General features: G+C 43.5%; 2 protein-coding genes across 4 annotated transcripts; both read left to right on the forward strand.

Moving 5' to 3' along the window:
• Nucleotides 1-2,836: 2,836 nt before the first annotated feature.
• Nucleotides 2,837-6,900, forward strand: ddost (dolichyl-diphosphooligosaccharide--protein glycosyltransferase subunit (non-catalytic)). Its single transcript, XM_018751281.2, has 11 exons — nt 2,837-3,089; nt 3,279-3,389; nt 3,593-3,679; nt 3,834-3,937; nt 4,405-4,499; nt 4,733-4,826; nt 5,170-5,318; nt 5,713-5,860; nt 6,072-6,192; nt 6,343-6,449; nt 6,534-6,900. The coding sequence occupies exons 1-11, from the start codon at nt 2,855-2,857 to the stop codon at nt 6,681-6,683; spliced, it is 1,401 nt and encodes a 466-aa protein (XP_018606797.1). The 5' UTR covers nt 2,837-2,854; the 3' UTR covers nt 6,684-6,900.
• A 983-nt stretch (nt 6,901-7,883) lies between these two features.
• On the forward strand, nt 7,884-19,115 carry ddi2 (DNA-damage inducible protein 2). Of its 3 annotated transcripts, none has more exons than XM_018751357.2 (10): nt 7,884-8,356; nt 10,662-10,788; nt 11,130-11,405; nt 12,165-12,291; nt 13,149-13,276; nt 13,593-13,721; nt 13,901-14,004; nt 14,281-14,461; nt 15,479-15,531; nt 15,891-15,972. In XM_018751357.2, exons 1-9 carry the CDS (start codon nt 8,219-8,221, stop codon nt 15,490-15,492), a joined length of 1,224 nt encoding a protein of 407 aa, XP_018606873.1. In that variant the 5' UTR covers nt 7,884-8,218; the 3' UTR covers nt 15,493-15,531; nt 15,891-15,972. The 3 variants fall into 3 exon arrangements, with proteins under 3 accessions (XP_018606873.1, XP_018606875.1, XP_018606872.1); XM_018751359.2 differs by having other exon boundaries at nt 15,482-15,531; XM_018751356.2 differs by lacking the exon at nt 15,479-15,531 and having other exon boundaries at nt 7,888-8,356; nt 15,891-19,115.
• The last annotated feature ends 501 nt before the right edge of the window (nt 19,116-19,616 follow it).

A 19,616-nucleotide genomic window follows, 5' to 3' on the forward strand; every position in this document is an offset into this window, starting at 1 on the left:
ATATAATATTCAATGGCCGTGGGAAAGTTGGTAGCATCACAGTTAGGGATGATGACTTGTGACCTTTCTAGTTTCCATCCTGGTTCTGCCACTCACTCAATACAACGAGTCTGCTGTAAGTTTGTAAATCACACACACATTTCAGAACCGCTCGTCCCATACGGGGTCACGGGGAACCGGAGCCTACCCGGCAACACAGGGCGTAAGGCTGGAGGGGGAGGGGACACACCCAGGACAGGACGCCAGTCCATCGCAAGGCACCCCAAGCGGGACTCGAACCCCAGACCCACCAGAGAGCAGGACTGTGGTCCAACCCACTGCGCCACCGCACCCCGTTTGTAAATCATTCTAAGTTAAATTGGATAAAGGCATCAGAGAAACTTTTTTAAAAAAAATTATTTTTCAGAAACACAGATCAAACTTGAGGCCATAGATTTTCCCCCTAAACTAAGCTGCTTGGCAACCGCTACCTGGCTACGGCTATAGCGGAAAACTAGATCTGACTGCTGACAATCAGCAGTGAAATCTAATGAACAGCGAGGACATGTTGTTGCTGGTCTGCAGTAAAAATGACTTGATTGATTGAGGGGAAGAATGACTGACAGTTGACCACAGTCAAAAAAATCCACAGAAGGTGGTAGCTAACAGTGAGGAGATGTTACTACAGGCTTATAGTAGAAATAACAAATAGCTGTATGTAGTGAAACTATTAGATGCAACAAAATCAGAAGCGGGGGATCATAGTGGGTTCAGCTGGTGCCTGCTGTGTGGTGGGTCTGAGGTTCAAGCCCTGCTTGGGGGCCTTGTGACGCACTGGCAATCTGCCCTGTGCGTGTCCCCTCGACCCCGTGCCTTGCATTGCAGTGTTAGGCTCCAGCTTACCGCGACCCTGCTCGGGACAAGTGGTTGTTGACGATGGATGGAAATCAGAAGTAATGAGAAAATGGTAATTGAAATATAACTGTTAAGTGTGTCTTTCTTCACGAACGTAACCAATTTCACTGCCAAACATTACCCTGAAAAGTAAAATTTCCTCAATAATTTACCAAAGTGCTGGTAGGACCTGTAGGGTATTTCAGTGATATTCCAGTACTGTTACAGGTGTCAACAGGCTTGGTGCACATACTGTTTATGTCTGGGACATGAATAGTCATATGAGCGTTATGAGAGTGTCCACATCTGGGACATAAAAGCAGCAAGAAATTCGCACAGAAAGCCAGAAAGAGCTGGGAAACGAACCCATCCGAGGTCACTAAAAAGCACTGAAGGCAGGTTGAATGGGACTCTGCCATGGTGGTGAAGGATGTGGGTTTGTAGCCAAAGGGTTGCTAAGTCAAGTCCCAATATTACACAATATTATATTTATTCATGTTGCAGATACTTTTCTCCAAAGTGACTTGCAATGTCAACCTACTTATAAGTATTCACCAATTTATACAGCTGAGTAATTTTACTGGAGGAATTAACGGTAAGAACCTCGCTCAAGGATACTACAGCCTGAGACGGGAATTGAATCTGCAACCTTTGCATTCTAAGGCAGCAGCATCAACCACTACTCTACGAGCAGCAAAGGATGGGAGGAAGATACACTATAAACTGAGCCTCTACACTGAAACATGAGTCATGTAGCTAGAAGATCTGGCCATTAAACTTCTTATAAACATACTTTATCCCCTGTATCACGTCACAGGTAGAGCGGTATCGTTCCAGCTGGTTCACAGAATTTAGCCCACAAGTTATTACCCTCAGAACTACAAGGAAGATATTGGCACACGCTGTGTATGTTGTGAAGAACACTCAAACTGTTTCAGACCTATTCTGGCAGTGCTCATATACTGTAAACTTTGGCAAAATATTCATAATGCAAAAAACTCATCTTGACAAACTCATTTATTGTATGAAATGTGGCGTCTGGCTTCTTCAGGACACGTATTAATTTTACTTACTATTTTATTATAAAACCAAATTTTATATCCATAATTGCAAATTCACTTATAAAAAAAACCTGACTTTATGACACCCACAAAATGAAACACACACACACACACACACACATTTTCAGAACCGCTTGTCCCTTACGGGGTCACGGGGAACCGGAGCCTACCCGGCAACACAGGGCGTAAGGCCGGAGGGGGAAGGGGACACACCCAGGACGGGACGCCAGTCCGCCACAAGGCACCCCAAGCGGGACTCGAACCCCAGACCCACCGGAGAGCAGGACTGCGGTCCAACCCACTGCGCCACCGCACCCCCTGTCAAAATGAAACATCACACTATATATTACCATGATCTAAGACTCCAGTAGTAAAAAAGCAATTAAAAACGGTTACACTGTGTAGAACCTTCAGTATTTTCATCTAAACTGTAATAATATTATGTAATTGTATTTTCCTCGCTTGTTGTATTTTTTTCTCTCATTATTTTCGTTATTTGCTCTGTTGTCCGGAGGTTGGCAGAATTTTTTATTTTTTTTCTTTTTTTTAAAAAAAAGTCACGCTACAGGTAGTCCTGCACTTCCGGGTGGAGCTGTCGACATTTCATTGGACAATTCGAGACAGGGCGGCTTTGTGAAGAGAGTATTTTATTACCACCTGTAGGATGTCATAGTGCTGTGTGCGTGCATTAGTTGTTACGATATAACATTATAACGAACTGTATTCATGTCAAGTATCAGGGCTGTTAAACATTTTAATGTTTCCCAGGCCAAGTAATGCATAAAACTTCTAGTAATCATTCGCGGTCAAGTAGCCCTGATGACGAATACGACCCCGTGACTGCATCCCGGCCTGCGATTGGCTAGCTATGTGAGTTCGAAGGTCATCATGAAAACGCTGACGTCGCTGTCGTGTAAAACATGGCGGTGGAGCGGGTTGCTGTATGTGGAAGGGTTATGTCTGTGTCGGCTCTGACGGGGAAAACCATCAAAAAGAGCCACGTGAATGCAAAAATGTTCCGTTGCAACGTTCTATTTTTTCTGTTCGCGATCCTCGGGACGTTAAATGCAGCGGCGGCCAGTGGAAAAACGTTAGTTCTTTTGGACAACCTCAACATCAGAGACACCCATTCAATATTCTTCCGCAGTTTAACCGGTGAGTCCGCAGGTTATGCGAGTCGTGATGTATTTGGTACAAATTTTAACTTTATTTGCATTTTTGTTTATCAAGTCATACATCCCCTGATTTGTAAATAGGCCCCAATTAATCTGTAGTTGATTTGATCAATTTACATATGTCTTGGATTATTTAATTTGATCATTGGTGTTACTGTATCTTTTTCAGATCGGGGCTTTGACTTGACCTTTAAGACTGCTGATGACCCTGGACTTTCCCTTATCAAATACGGCCAGTTCCTTTATGATCACCTTATTATTTTCTCCCCTTCTGTGGAAGGTAAGACTCAGAATATCTAAGTTTCATGCTGTATGCAGACCTTATATTTATTTCATCTTCAAAAGTACAGATTTGTAGCGTGCAGTTCAGTATTGTTGGTATTTAATGTATTTAGTGGAGTTGTGCTTTTTGGCTGGTTAGCCTGAGTGCGCTGTATTATTTGTCTTTTTCTGATGATCTGTACTTTTTTTTTTTTCATTTAGACTTTGGAGGAAACATCAATGTGGAGACTATCACTGCTTTCATTGATGGAGGAGGGAATGTCCTTATTGCTGCCAGCTCAGATGTCGGTAAAGACTTGTGAGGGGTTTTTTTTATGGATACAATGGAATAAGAGCCTGGAGTTGTCTGGTTATCATACATCCATCACTGAATGCCTGGCTGCAGAAAAAATAGATAGTGCTCTTTGCTGGTCTTTTGATGCGTTCCCTTGCTTTGACACAGGGGACCCCCTCAGAGAGCTGGGAAGTGAGTGTGGGATCGAGTTTGATGAGGAGAAGACTGCCGTCATTGACCACCACAACTATGATGTGTCTGATCCGGGCGAGGTGAGAGGAGCAGGGTTTAACTGGTTCATAATATTAACTCACTCGCTTGCTTTCCGTAACCGCTTGTCCTGATGAGGGTTGCGGTGGTCCAGAGCCTATCCCTGAATCAGCGAGTGCAAAGCAGGGGGATGTACGCCTTGGATGGGGTGCCAGTACATTGCATGGTAGCCACACATGCACACACACTCGGTCATCCATTCACACCCGAAGCGCAATTTAGAGGGCCAGTTCATCTGGATCGCATGTCTTTAGACTGTGGGAGAAAACTGAAGTACACAGAGGAAATCCATATAGACACAGGGAGAACATGCAAACTCAACACCTGGAGCAGAATTTGAACCTATGCCTGAAGATCCCAGGCACTATGCTGCCCTTGGTTCATAGCATTACATTTGTCATAGAGTTTAGACATGGAAAGTTGGGTGTAATCTTCTGTTTTTCTGACATGGCTCTGTATGTTTGTCCAGCATACTCTAATTGTGGCTGATCCAGAGAACCTGCTCAAAGCCCCTACAATTGTGGGGAAACCCACAGGGAAGCCCATTCTTTTCAAGGGTGTTGGGTGAGTTTTCACACCTGTTGCTTGGCTTTGGATGGCATTTTACACAAGTTAATAGCAGAAAATTGTACAAAAGTTAAGACCAATTGAATTGTCAAGTATACTGTTTAAAAAAAATCTTCTATCTGGAAATTAAGATATTTGGTCTTTCCTAGAGGTTTATTTTCTAAAGGGCAGTATGAATATGTATTAAACTGGACATTTTCACTGCAACTGTTCTACTTGTTACTGCCTAGCATGGTTGCTGACCCTGATAACCCCCTGGTCTTGGACATCTTGACTGGTTCCTCCACATCCTACTCCTTCTTTCCTGACCGACCCATCACACAGGTATCCAGATCATGATTTTCTTTTTTTTTTTTTTTAAAAGAAAGGAGTTTTGCAGTAGCCCTGAATTTTTACAAAAACACAACTTGAATTTGAAAATGTTCAAAAATCAAATGAATACAGTATTGCTGAAGTATACATGGCAGTCATTTCAGAGATGAATGGGGTGTAGGTGTTTTTGTTATGAAAAATTCTTGGGTTCTTGTTGGATTACTTGTTCTCATTGATTGTTGCTATTGGATATTATAACACAATTCATTGGTGCATTTAATTTATTTAACAGTAATTTTTTGCCAGTGAGGTGTACAAAGGTATGTGAAAATGAAATGTCTTTCTCTGCTGACAGTACCCCCATGCTGTGGGAAAGAATACACTGCTGATTGCAGGCTTGCAGGCAAGAAACAATGCGCGTGTCATCTTCAGCGGTTCGCTGCACTTCTTCAGTGACGCATTCTTCAATTCTCCCGTGCAGAAAGCTACGCCTGGCTCCCAGAGGTAGCTTGGCCTACATATCCTCAAAGCTTTCAGAAGTCTAATCTTTTCACCATCTGTTTATTGCTGTATAGGTCTTTCTGAGGGATGTTTAGTCAGTATTTCAGAATGACATACATATTTATTTTAAAAAGAATAGAATGAAGAGCATGAAGCAGAATTTTTCTTCTTTTGTAGTACTATTCATATCACTGTATAGTTTATAGTGACAAAAATAACCATTACCTGACATTCATTCATATGTACGCTTCTGTATATATCATCGTAACAGGTAGCTGAATATTGCCCATACAATAATTGTTGCATATGTTGATGTTAAATGAACAGATTAAAAATTTTTAGCTATTTATTTTTCTTGTGATGTCTTATTCTCTTGAATGGCTGGCTCCCCATGCAGACATGCTCAGACAGGGAACATGGAGCTGGCTGAAGCATTGTCCCGCTGGGTGTTCAAGGAGGAGGGTGTTCTCAGGGTGGGGGCTGTGTCACACCACCGGGTGGGTGAGGGCAGTCCTCCAGCTGCCTACACCATCACAGACCTTGTGGTGAGCATTTTTTTTCCCCCCTTCTTCCCTCTGGGATTTCATATGTCACTGCCTTTAACCAGTGTTTGCATGTAGTGAATGTTGTATCATTAAACCATGTAGCTAACTTACGTCTTGTTATTGAAGTTATTTTGGATAAGTCTCCTAAGTATATGTTATATAATGCTTGTGTGTTGGTCTGCATATGCATATCATCCTCTGCCATTTTTAGGAATATAGCATTGTGATTGAGAAGCTCTCCCATAGTCAGTGGGTGCCCTTTGATGGAGATGACATCCAGCTGGAGTTTGTCAGGATTGACCCTTTTGTCAGGACCTACCTGAAGAATGATGGTAAGAATTCCTCTTAAGTGTGGAAGACTTCCTTCTTGTGTTTACCCTTTTAACCAAATGGTTGCAGTGTTCAGATATCTTATTATGCATGTGATGCATGCAGGAAATTTTCTAAATATTAGATACTAGTTAATTTTTCCTTCTTGACAGGTGGGAAATACAGTGTCCAGTTTAAGCTTCCTGATGTGTATGGAGTGTTCCAGTTCAAGGTGGACTATAACAGGCTGGGGTACACACACCTGTACTCCTCTACCCAGGTAATTACTCCTGAGAAAGCAGACCTACCTGTTAAGATGTAATGAAACAGAAAAGCTGATCATGTATATCACCTCATCCTCTAGGTTTCAGTGCGTCCTCTGCAACACACGCAGTACGAGCGCTTCATCCCCTCAGCCTACCCTTACTATGCCAGTGTGTTCTCCATGATGGGTGGTCTCTTCATCTTCAGCATCATTTTCCTTCACATGAAGGAGAAGGAGAAGTCTGAATAGAAACAAGGAAGAAGAAAGAATGGCATATGCAGAGTGCAGAACTGGGAGACTGTAAAATCAGAACTACAGGGGGAATTGTTTCTACTGATTGTTTTGGTTTAGGTTTGTCTGTGGGGTATTTAATGTATTTTTTTTAAAAATCAATGGAGAACAAAGTCCTGGGGTGAAACTGAAATGCATCACTAAAAAAGGTCTTTGGTAGTCTGAAGAAGTCAAATGCAGTGTTGCTACAGTGGGTGATTAGACTTTATTTTGATGTTGAGGCCCATTTTTTTTTTTTTTTTTTTAACCTGCATTATAATGCAGTCAGTCAATAAACTGCTGACATTCCACCCTAAACAATGTGTAAAAGTCAGTCAACCAGGAATGAATGTACCTTACAAAATGTCAGTTGCAAGTGTTGTAGTTAAGCAAATGGCACTGTATTTCCTCCAATTTCACATTTTAAATAACCTTTTTATCCTTTATTACTGTAAAACTAAATGACATTTACAGTCTAACCCTTGGTATTGGATAGGAGTGTATAAAGGCACGGTAGTGAAGTACCTCACATTACCTAGGAGGTGAGAGAGATTGTGGGTTTGATCCCCACTGTTTGTATAGTTTCTATGTTCGCCGTGTCTGTGTGGGGTTTCCTCTCCGCAGGCCAGAGCCATGCGCTTCAGGTGAATCGGTGACGCTATGTTGCTTGTACTGTGCGAGTGTGGATATGAGTGGTTACTTCGCAGTGGAATAGTGTCTCATCCAGGGTGTACCCCTCACCTTCAGCTTACTGCTTCCAGGATAGGCTCTGGTTCACCCTGACCCTGCTCAGGACAAATGCTCACTGAGATTGGATGGGTAGGTAGATGACTTGACAATTCTTACTTTAGTTCCAGCAGGTGATGATTATAAAATACATAATTTTTCATACAAAACAAAAAAAAGGTGTGTATATATCTCCTTCTAGCAGCTGCTTCTAAATATAAATTTTAATTAGGTTGGCAATTAGACATTTCAAATTAACACCAATCCAAAACAACATGTAACTTAGTGTAGGATCGAGTGTTAATATTAGTACTAAGTTGCTTTCCAGGAACATCAAAAAATATATTCGGAATGCAAAAGTGAATTCACACCATCTATACAAAACGTACAAAATTCTGAGCGTTTCCCCCTTCCTTTTTGTATTTTACCACTTTACGAGTGGCTCGAAGTTGCTAAACTCACTTACGGCAGTGTGGAAAATTTCATTTACGACAATGAAGCACTTCACTTACGGCAATGTGGCAACGTCGTCGGGGAAGAGAGCGAGCCGACACAAGTGTTTTCATTTTCATTTGCCCCATGCACGGTTTTTCCCTCAAGTTTACTTGTTTCGTCAGCACTCGTCGGATTTACTTGAGTTGATAAGAAGATTTTGGCTGGAGCTGGAACCTGACCGGGACATTGGTAGGGGTCCCCTACTAAAAACGGAAAGCATTAGCCTGTTAGCTACTAGCTGAAGTGTAGCGGGGTGAGTGTCTGCGTGACCGCCTGTGGCCGACGCCGGCGCGATGCTGCTGACCGTCTTCTGCGCTCCGAGGAACCGGCCCGAAGTCACCTTCTCCCTGGAAGTGTCTCCGGAGCTGGAGCTGCGGGACTTCACCGCTCTGTGCGAGTTGGAGTCAGGAATCCCGGCCGCGGAGATACAGGTGAAGCAGGAGCAGGAGGATCCGGCTGCGTGTCGTGCTGCCGCGCCGGTGCTTCACACGACGACGAGTCGTTCTTTCCGCGGATCCGGCGCTCCTCCGTACTGTACACAGTTGGGGGGCCGTTCTGGCCTGATAAGGCTCAAATTGAGGAAACGCACAACCCATCACATCATCAGGTTTCTAAAAGAGTTGAGTTTAGTTGGTCCTAATCCGAGCTTTAACTCCTGTGTGTAACCTGAGAATGAAGGTTGGGAAATCGCGGCGGTCTTTAAATAGTTCCGTATGTGTGCTGGAAGGGAAGGGAAGGGAAGCGCTCAGCGAGTCAGTCAGTGCGGCGACGTGTTCGTCCGTAGCACAAATAACTTAATCATAAGCCGTTTCACTTTGTAAATGTAACTGGGTGGCACAGCGCAGCTGTGTCTTATTGCCTAGTGGGTGGTGTGAAAGCACGTGGGTTCGATCCCCCCTCCCCCCGTGACTGTGTGGGTTTCCTCTGGGTGCTCTGGTTTCCTCCCACACTCCAAAGACATGCTGTTCAGGTTCCCCCATAGTGTGTGAGTGACAGAGAGTGTGTGTTCCACTGATGTATGGATGAGTGATCCACTGTAAGTAGTGTATCTAGCAGCGTAAGTCTTTGGGTGCTCTGGTTTCCTCCCACATTCCAAAGACATGCCGTTCAGGTTCACCCCTAGTGTGTGGGTGACAGAGAGTGTGTGTTCCACTGATGTATGGATGAGTGACCCATTATAAGTAGTGTATCTAGCAGTGTAATTCACCGCGGTGAATAAGGTAAGGCTGATTACTCTATGACATAGACTATGTAGTGTTTATTGGAAGTCACTTTGGAGAAAAACGTCTGCTAAATAAATGTAAATGTAAGTACTTGTTCACGGGTGCTACGGCAGCTTTCCTCCTATGACGGAGACGAGCCGACGTAAGGTTTCCTCTGCACGTCTTCTGTTTGATCATTTTAACAGTTTTCTCCAAAGCATTGTGCAACATGCACAGTGTACTAAAGTAAATTTAATAATGGCTACGTCATTCGGTCCCATGAAGACAAGCAGATCATCTTAACTCGCAGATCGGGAGAGAAATGTGTCTATAAGTGGTGAACCTGAGGCCTTTTAAATGTAAATGTAAACTGAGACAAGTTCGCTGCACACCTCCAAATGCAAGTCGTTTCTGAATTGTGGAAGGAAAGTGTTAAAAAGGAAGTGCTAAGTTGGTTTGAAAAGGCTTTACTTGTATTGCTCTTTTAATATTTTAGTTAACTTATATGTAGCTGTGGCATTTTTCCTAGGATGAGTGAACGTGCTAGAGAACTTTACAGCGACTCACCCATGTGTACAGGGTATTCTTAATGTACTGATTTAGGGTAAATACCTCTCTCAGTGGTGCTACAGCTGGAGTGGGATTTGAATGGGAACCACTGGACTAGAAAGCAACCACCAGCCCCCCCCCAATCATTATTGCTACTTCCTGGTCCTGCGTGTTGCATAAAGCAATATGAAATTTGACTTGAATCGTAAATAACGTTGGATTTTTGTTCTCTTAAGATTACCATGAATTTTCCAACACTGTTGTAAAGTCTTTACATTTATTTGTTTATTCTATGTGTTTCCATATTCTCTCCAACATCAGAAAACAGCATGTTATGGAAGGGCTCTTTGGGTTGTTAATGTAGATAAGTCATAGTTAGTGTGGTACTTAATCATTTAGTGTGTGACTGGCTGGCACATTTGGTTTGAAAAGTTGCCGTGGGTTCGTCTTGAATTGGGTCCCAGAGTGCTTAGCTTGGATTGACTGTGGTGGCCAGCTTTCAAGTGACTGTCTTTCGAGGCTATGACATTTCGTTCTGGGTCTATCGTTCTTCGTGTCCTGTCCTCCCCGGGCTTTTGGATCACTACAACTCTGTTTAGAGCAGCAGCAAGTAAAATTGGATGGTTGAACATCTAGAGGAGGGAATTTTGACGTCAGTTTTAAAGTGGTTCATCTGTTTAGTACAGGGGCAAGTAGGTAGCGTAGGGGTTAGAGCTGTCGCTTTGCATTCAGAGGGCTCCTATTTGTATCCCGCCTCCCGCTGTGGTGTCATTGAGGCATTTGCTCTTAATTGTTCCAGTAAAAATTACATAGCTTTATAAATTGCTAAATAATTGCAAGTCGCCGAATTAGTTGTCTTACGCTCGCACAGAATACATATGCATTTTTGTCTTTTGATATTTCAACTTCTTATACAAATTTTAAAACGTCTATAAGACTGTTTATTTTGAAAAGTCAAACTAGCGATGTTCTCCTTTTACCCCAGATCTCCTACGCAGAGCAGCCCTTGCAAGACCCCTCGCGTGCATTGGGGGCCTATGGCCTAAAGGATGGGGATGTGGTTGTCCTGAGGCAGACAGAGGGGAGACCACCTGCCCAGCCTGCATTTCCAGGTAAAGGCTTGGTGGACTGGGAGAACGGTCAAATCAACGGCCAAAATGGCCATTGAATGAAAACGAAAACTTACGGATATCTGACCGCGCATGAACTAACTAGCGTCGTGCTTCGTATTGCTTTTTCTCATTTAGTTTCTCTTTTGTGTCCCTCTTTCCTTTCCCCTCTTTTCACTTTTCGGTTTTCTGCTTTAACATTTTGTTCACACTTACTGCTTCTTTCTTGTCCGTCCTTGTCTGTCCTCACTCGTGTCTTTCCTTTATAACCCTGAGCCATGTCTCCTGTGTCAACCCCTGGCTGCCCTCCATGTTCCTCATCATTCCCGACTCCTAACTTCCAGGGCTCCCACGGATCGACTTCAGCTCCATCGCAGTCCCCGGCACCTCCTCCGGCCAACATCCCACTCCCCAACCGCCTCTCCAGAATCAGAACCCGCAACAGCAGCGTTCCCAGCAGCTGCCCACACCCCCCTCCCTCACGGGCACAGCTTCCTCTCCACAAGGACTAGACAACCCCTCTCTCCTCCGCGATATGCTGTTGGCTAATCCACATGAGCTGTCTCTTCTGAAGGAGAGGAACCCACTACTGGCTGAAGCCCTGCTTAGTGGAGATCTAGGTGGGTCCCCGTCAAATCCCTTGGCCACAGTAACATCGCGACTATGGGTGGGATGAAATTCACACCTCATGTCACAGTTTGCGATATTCAGATGAAGACATAGTGTTGACACAAAAAATGCAGCCATTCCCTGATTATAAATAATATCCTCAAATCAGGTATCGCTGTTAACAGTGCTATGCTTTTTCTGTTTTTGCAGTGGTAGAAAAAAGTATTAAAAATCAGTTAAGCTTTAGCCTAAGGAGCAAGATTGGGAAATTTGAGGACTCCAACATACTAGGATGTAATTCTTGTGAAAATGTCCTTTTTTATTATTCTTGTTTGCTGTGTTTATGTTGGTTAGGGAAGAAAGTTAAGTTTTTTTTTTTTTTCTTTTTTTGTGTCTTGAGTCATGAAGATATATGTTGGCAATGCTTGGTCTTCTCTGTGGCTTCATGGTGGTGTTGGTTGGACTGGATCCTTGTGTACGGCTGTTGTAATATTCACATGGGGTGTAACATATAGTGTTGTGTATCTTGAATGTTATTAGCATTCTAACTTCTTATTTTACAGTACACAGAATAGTCATTTTTAAGTGTGTTTTGTAACATCACGCATTTCTCATTTTGTTTCTGATGTCCAAAGCTGACTGTTCCAACTGTACTGACATAAATTTGTCACTTCTACACTGAAAAATCAAGTAGGTACCTACTTGTGTGTCTCAAAACCTATGTAAACTGGGGTATTTGGGATTTCTCTCCTTGGCTATGCACGCCACAGAGCGCTTCACCAAGGTTCTGCTGGAGCAACAGCAGGAGCGAGCACGCAGGGAACAGGAGAGGATCCGACTGCTCACCGCTGATCCTTTTGACTTGGAGGCACAGGCCAAAATAGAGGAAGAAATCAGGTGTGTGTTTAAATGTTAGTTACAGAACATGGTTCATCTACAGATACTCTGATTGTACGTATGGTTATGAAAAGGGTTAGGACAGTTTTCTTTCACTGTAAAGCAAAAACACGAACATACGTAACATGATTAGTCCTGATTTATGAGTCGAGGTTATTGTAAGTTGTCACTGGTGCGCTGCCCTGTTGTACATTTAGGGTAATTTTGTTTTTATACTGAACAACCTTCTTCAGAGGAAAGAAAGTGAAAGGGAGCATCCTTACAACCCAACGGTCATACCTTAGGAACACTGACAAAGTTTCTTTGGCCGTTACATAGTATATGTGACATGCTGATGTCGGTGGATAATTGTTTTATTATTGTACAGCTTTGGTTTGTGCACCTTCTAAATGAAAGATTTATTTTATTTTTTGTAATAAAATGATCAAGAACTTGATTTCTGAAATGTCACACCAGCACTTAACATTTTAAAACAGATCAATGACTTGAATCGTTAAAAGTGGTATAAACGGTTAAAAATACCATACTTCAAAGAAACGTGTGAGAACATTTGTTTATTTTGGTGAAACGGGACTGTAGCAAAATGGTTTAATAGTTTGGTTTAGTGAAGCACTGTCACATGTAATATTTTTTTCTCATTGCTCATTGAAGTACTTAATTCATTTTGTATCTACTTATAGATTCAACTCTAATTTGCATCTATCCAAGAGTAAGTCTTGTCACACAGTCTCATGTACCAGACTGGTTGCATGTAGAGTACAGATTTTAAGCTGTACTCCTGTTAAATCCACTGTCAGCGACCCCTAGGTCTTAGCATGCTACTTATGGTGGTACTACTGTCATGTTTCACAATGTAGGCAGCACAATATCGAAGAGAATATGACTATTGCCATGGAGGAGGCACCTGAGAGCTTTGGCCAAGTGGTCATGCTGTACATCAATTGCAAAGTCAATGGCCATCCTGTCAAGGCCTTTGTTGACTCAGGTAAGATGCCCTTTCATTCTCACAACTTTCCTGCTTGAGTGTACTCTTGTTTCACTTAGTTCTCTTCTGACGTTTGTTGCGGTTGTCCTGTTTGTGCTCTCTCTCATGGTCCTTGCATGTGCAGATCATGAGCACTAAATGCTACCCAGACATACTGTAAAAACTTCCCCACTTCACATCTGTCCATTTCCTTGGATGAGTACTTTCAACAGTATGTGTCTCTCTCTCTGTCCCTGCTGCACTCCTTTTATTTTTGTGTCATTTTATGTGTCTTCCATTGTAATGGTTTTTGAAAAAGCTGTTCCTCCATTTGAAGGAGCTCAAATGACAATCATGAGCCAAGCCTGTGCTGAGCGCTGTAACATCATGCGATTGGTGGATCGACGCTGGGCAGGAATTGCAAAGGGTGTGGGCACACAGAAGATTATAGGCCGGGTTCACCTTGGTAGGTCTGGTTTCTCTTCTTTTCACACCAAAATGACAGGTTGTCTCCTCCAGTAACCCCTGTCTTTTTTTGTTTTTATCGTTGATGTTCCTATTGAAATGTCTGTAAAAGGAATCAAAGCCTACTTTGTCTGCCTCTTTGTGTTTTAACTGGTCTGTCTACCTTTTGGGTGCTTCCAGCTCAGGTCCAAATTGAGGGAGATTTTCTGCCATGTTCCTTCTCCATTCTGGAGGACCAGCCAATGGACATGCTGCTGGGCCTGGACATGTTGAAGAGGCACCAGGTCTGCTGTTTTTGCCTTCTTGGACTTCTGTAGCTAGCTGGGTGCTTTGAAGGTCGTGATGTGTGTTCTCACCAGGATGCTTGAGGCTCAACGTGATGCTGTCTTTATTTGGCATGTGAAAGTGAAGCTGTGAATAAACATAATTTGATGAATTTGTGTGAACTTTGTGGCTGCAGTATCCCATCTACAGCATTAATCTGCCAGAAGGGAGAGCTGCTGCATTATTTGTTTCTGCGGAGTGGTGTCTGAAGGGGCTTTCTCTTCCCTCTCATACAGTGCTCCATCGATTTGAAGAAGAGCGTGCTCCTTATCGGCACCACCGGCTCCGAGACTCGCTTCTTGCCCGAGGCAGAGCTACCAGATTGTGCCCGGCTGGCATACGGTGCTGACACCCGGCCAGAGGAAATTGCAGACAGGGAGCTGGCCGAGGCCCTGCAGAGATCTGCGCAGGAAAGCGGTGAGGGATCTGCAGGGGGAAATGGTCAGAGTGAACTGAGGGGACAGCACTCAGACCACAGTGAAAGTCCAATTTGAAAGGAGCAATAGAGAGAGATGGCAGTCTAGGAATGGTTAGAAGGACAAGTGGTAATGAAAAGAGGTAAATTAAGGAGGGTGGGTGGCGACGTTTTAAATGAGATGGGTGGTGAGTGCAATGAGAGCACACGCATGTGAAACGTGTTTTAGCTCATGCACTGTTATCCTAGTTTTTGCAACCACTCACGGCACTGCTGTCCCAGACTGGTTTCTGACCCCCCCCCCCCCCATTGCTGCATGTCTGCTCTCGACTGTCTTGTGGTCTCCTATTTTACAAATGGGCCCTTTATCCACGTGAACGGAAAATGGCACAGTTCTCAACTTCAGAACTTTAATAGATACAAACACACTGTGCCTTATGTATTTTACGAAACAGTAAAACTAGCCACACTGTAACTGCTAAACTGGGTCTTGCAGTCATAACTGTGTTGATTTACTGGTCACATAATGGGAAATTTTGTTTGTTTTTACAAACCAGATACAGTATGACTAGTGCTAATATTGAAAACATGCATGTCCATACTTTCAACATGAATCATTTGACTCAAAATTTATTACTCCTATTTTGCTGTATTTTATAGTTTACAAATAAAAATAAATGTTGACTAGATCCTGTAGTTCTTAAGTTGAGAACTTACTGTACTGAAATTTAAACGTCAAAGTAGATTTTATTGGCTGTCACTGTTGGCCATTTTCTTGTTTATTCCTATCTGTGACAATATGTTAATCAGTCTTTTAAAAGGAAAGTAATTGAGGTAATATGACACAACTTGACTGACCTGTGGAAATGAGCTCATTGTTCATTTGGCCCACACCCTGTTGCGTCTCCCATTTAAGCATCTGCCGAATAAAGGCTGGGATATTGCATGCCTTGTGTGTGCTCTAACTCTCTGCCTCTTGTTGCGTGCTGTGTTTGTGTGTGGCGTGTCCTAACCCCAAGCAGAGAGAAACTGATGCATGTGGATGGACAGCTGGAGAGGGGCCCACCAAGAGGTACTGCTGCAGCCCTTTGTGGGAGAAAAACCATTACTGCAATTTAGCCATTCACGCTCCTTTTCGAACTTTAAAAGCTATTCAGTATCAATTTTAATATTTTATACAATCTTAAGTTCTGTAGAGCTTTCCTACAAGAATTCAAATGGTATAAAAATAACTTGCTGATCAAACAAGCACACAGTGGACTGCAAATTAATGCAGTGCAATTGCTCAGGAACACGCAAACATCAGAACAGCTTTTTTGCACTTTTTTTTTCCTTCCCTTTTTCCCCCAAGCATGACTCTATAGAACAAGTCAAGGCTTTGATTCACTTGGCTGTTGCCTTCGTTGAGTTGTGATATGTTTTATCTTATAGATATTGAAGATGGACAAACTACCTCACCACAGTCCCTGCCATACTCCTTGACCACTTGTAATGATGAAGACTCAAAATTCTCCCCATCTCCGGACTACCCCCGGAACCCAGCCTTAGACCGGTCCAAGTCTGCCCCTGCCTTCCTGCATTCTCCCCTGCGAGAGGAGACGGGTGTGTCAGGGCCCAGCCACAACCAGCTGCCCTTCTACGGTGACTCTGGGCCTGCATCAGTATCACTAGAGGAGGAGATCCATCTGGATCCATCAGTTGCTCCTCTTGATAGCTGTTCTCCTCAGGACCCACTTACTGATCCTCCTGAAGATGAGGCTTTGAGTCAAACTTTGAAACAGGGTGCGGCCCCAGATCTTGCACCTCAGGTGGGTGCAGATACAGGGCGAAATGAAACTGCGGCTGTCCCACTGCTACCAGTTGCTCACCCTGACCCCATTCCCACATCATCACAGGAGATGATGGAAGAACACCTTTCCGGCACTAGGCACCCTCACTTAATCCTTCCACAAGAATGTCCAGATAGCCGGAATGACAGGGAAGAAACAGTAGTGGAAATGGAGAGTCACAGTCCTCAGTGCCCGCACCAAGTTCCCCTTGATGCTGAACTTCATCCTGAGCTCGACCTTTGCATCAACGGTCCCACACCCCAAAATGACCTTAGTACAGAGTCCATCAGTCGGTGTACCGAAAGAGTGGACTTGCCTGTGCCGACTGCCAATGAGAGGGTCCCACCAGAGGGGGAGCTCCAGCTGAAGTCTGAAAGTATGCCTTCCTTGGCTGCTGCCCTGATGGAGCTTCATGAGCTGCTGGTATCCAGCAGCCGCAACTTGTCCCGGGATCACAGCCCTGTTTCTTCCCCCATGCACAGACAGGATGCTGATGGGGGTGATGGGGATAACATTATGGAGTATCAAACACCAACTGGCTCTGATGACACTGCCAGTGAAAGTACAGAACCTAACTCTACCAGCCTCAAGAGTCCCAGTGCACCAAGTGCAGCCTCTCTTGCTCCTCTCACCATTGACTCCTCAGACCCAGCAGGAAGCACTGGGAGAGAGGTGTGCGATGGACGTAATAGAGAGGAGGAAGTAGTGTATTTTGACAACTTGAGAGAAAGTGCAATGTGCTTAAATGCAGAGCGAGAAGGAGATCAAGGGTCTGAAGTAGAGCTGGATCCTTTAGCCCAAAGTAACTCAGATAATCTGAAGCTCAGAGAGTCACCCGAGGGCGAGCAGGACAGGGGTGTTGCAGATGGACACGCGGCTGTCTCAGGCCCTCTCAATCCCCTGCCCTCTAGGGCTGAGGTGATTGCTCCCCCCACGTGTTGCACTACAGCTCCAGATGAGGTCTCTAACCCCACAACTCTCAGTTCTTCTCTCCCTACCTTTTCACCAACCTCTCTTCCTCTCTCTCAGCCTTTGATACCATCTTCTGCTTCTCCTCTTGTTCCTTTGTCCCTCCCCTCTACTCCACCTCCTCTGATAGAGCAATTCCCAGAAGCGCACATCCAGAGAATTCTGGAGGCTGGATTCTCAGTCAGGGAGGCTCATGAGGCTTTGGAACGGGCTGAAGGTGTTGTGGAGCTAGCCTTGCTGGTGCTGCTGGCTCGAAAAATCACTGTGCCCACCTAGACCCCAAGACCTTCTCAGCAGGAAAGCCTGCTGGAGCCAGACCTTTGAACTTTCACTCTTCAAACTTTCACCTATTAACATACATACAACTTCATCTATGCTCTTGCCCCGGGCCAAGCCTTTTGACGCTTCATCGTTGTCAAGAGGACAACCTTTGACTTTTTATCGAACAATTCATAAAGGATGTTATAGGAGATGATTTTTAACCCACCCCCATCTCAAAGGAACGTGTCAGTTGTGTTTGCATGTTGTTTTCATTGGCAGGTAGATGTGTAACATTGAGGTGGTTTTGGAATCAGTTACACTTTTGGGTTCCAGTTAAATTTTCACAGATTTTAAATGGCATAGCTCCCAATTTCTCAATAATGTAAGCTGCGTTTCTTAGCGGGAACGAATAAGAACGAGGCCCGTGTATCTTAATCATTTATTCAAATGATAGTTGTAGAGTACACTACATGGGAAACGTTATCGGTTCATTTTAGGATAGCTATCTGTATTTTATTCAGAAGAAAGGAATTGCGAAAGCTGTGTGATTGTGTTGCAGCCATAATGCATCGAGTTTTTCGTTTGCCCTTATCAACCCATATGCCTTTATTTCCGTGATGGCTTCTGAAATCAAAGAAGATGCAAAGTCGTCAGGGGACTATTGAAGATTATACTAGCTGAATCAGAGCTATTTTCTGTGGTGGTTCATCATATCTTAGAATTGTTCCTGAGATTCTGTTCTACAGTGACAACCAGCTTCACTGAATTCTTATGTTGACTCATCTTGAGTATTTGTGATATTACAGTATTTTCTTTGAAGGGGTTTGCTGGAAGCAAGCCATCGGGGGTGGGAGCCTGATACCCAGACAATAAACTGAATTGGGAACATGGTGGTCATCTCTGCCAGCCTGTCCTGGCATGCCAGGGTGTTGATGTCTCACTTCGTTCATTTTACTTTTTCTGCTAATAAATCCTATGTATATTTGTGATTTTAGCCATTGTCATTCAACTATTCTCTTATTACCAAATGTGTAACCCCAAATACTGGAGAACCCTAGTAATGCTGTGATGTACAATGCTGAATCAAAAGCTTTCAGAAAGAAAATATGGCTATCAATTTCCTCCCCTCATGGTATTTAGCAAAACCAGATGACCTTTTTTTCTATCAGATTTTTCTAAAACTTGATAAATGTCAGGATTGTAACTTCTTACATTTAACAAATTTAGAAAAGTCAGTTTGCTCACAGGTCGTACTGCTTTGTGAAATGCCTCCTACGTATTACTTGATTATCTGTTAGGGTTGAGCCAGGTTTGCATGTTTTTCAGTCAGATGGCTCTATGGGTAGATTTTTCCAGGGATTTTTAGGTAGTTCTTGTTCAGTCAGGATTTTACCTTAATTCAGGGTTTTTTCTGCATCTTGCCTTTTCTCCTTTTTGGATCTTTTATCGGTTAAATCACCTCACCTTAATTCATATATTTCATTTAGCTGTCAGATCATTCTGTCGTTTTGTTCTTAGGTTAACATATTTGTCTTTCAACATTAGTTTTGTTTTGACATTCAAGCTTTTTGAATAGCTCATTTTGATCTATAAATGATGGGGGAGAAACAAATAAAAAATGGGTTCTTTATACATAATGAGCGTGCATTTGTACTTTAATTTTTACACAGATGTGTTGATTTGTCATTTCTTGCAGGGCTGTGTCTTTAGTTTTCAATTTCATTTGTGAGCAACTGTTCCCCTTGGGCAACAGAATCAGCAAGTTTTTAAAGATTCCTGAGTCTCAAAACGGGATACGTTCTACTGCTGGAGCACCCAAAAAAACAAAGTAACCGCGATACCTGGATTTCGCACAGCGTGAGATGTTTCAGCAACCCGGACATCTTTCTCTAAGGATTTTCAAATCCAAGTTTTCAGTATGTGACAGATTATCTGGGCCTGTATGGGTGCAGGTGTGTTTCTTTTAAGTCCTCTACCTCTACAGTGTCTTTTGAATGTGTGCAAAACACTACGGACAAGGGAGAACAAGCAAACCACAGAGCTGCGTGCTGCTGACCCCCTAGAGGGCCATGTGCATGTCATCACTGTATAGAATCCC

This window comes from Scleropages formosus, chromosome 2 (genome assembly GCF_900964775.1).
Source record: "Scleropages formosus chromosome 2, fSclFor1.1, whole genome shotgun sequence".
NCBI lineage: Eukaryota > Metazoa > Chordata > Actinopteri > Osteoglossiformes > Osteoglossidae > Scleropages > Scleropages formosus.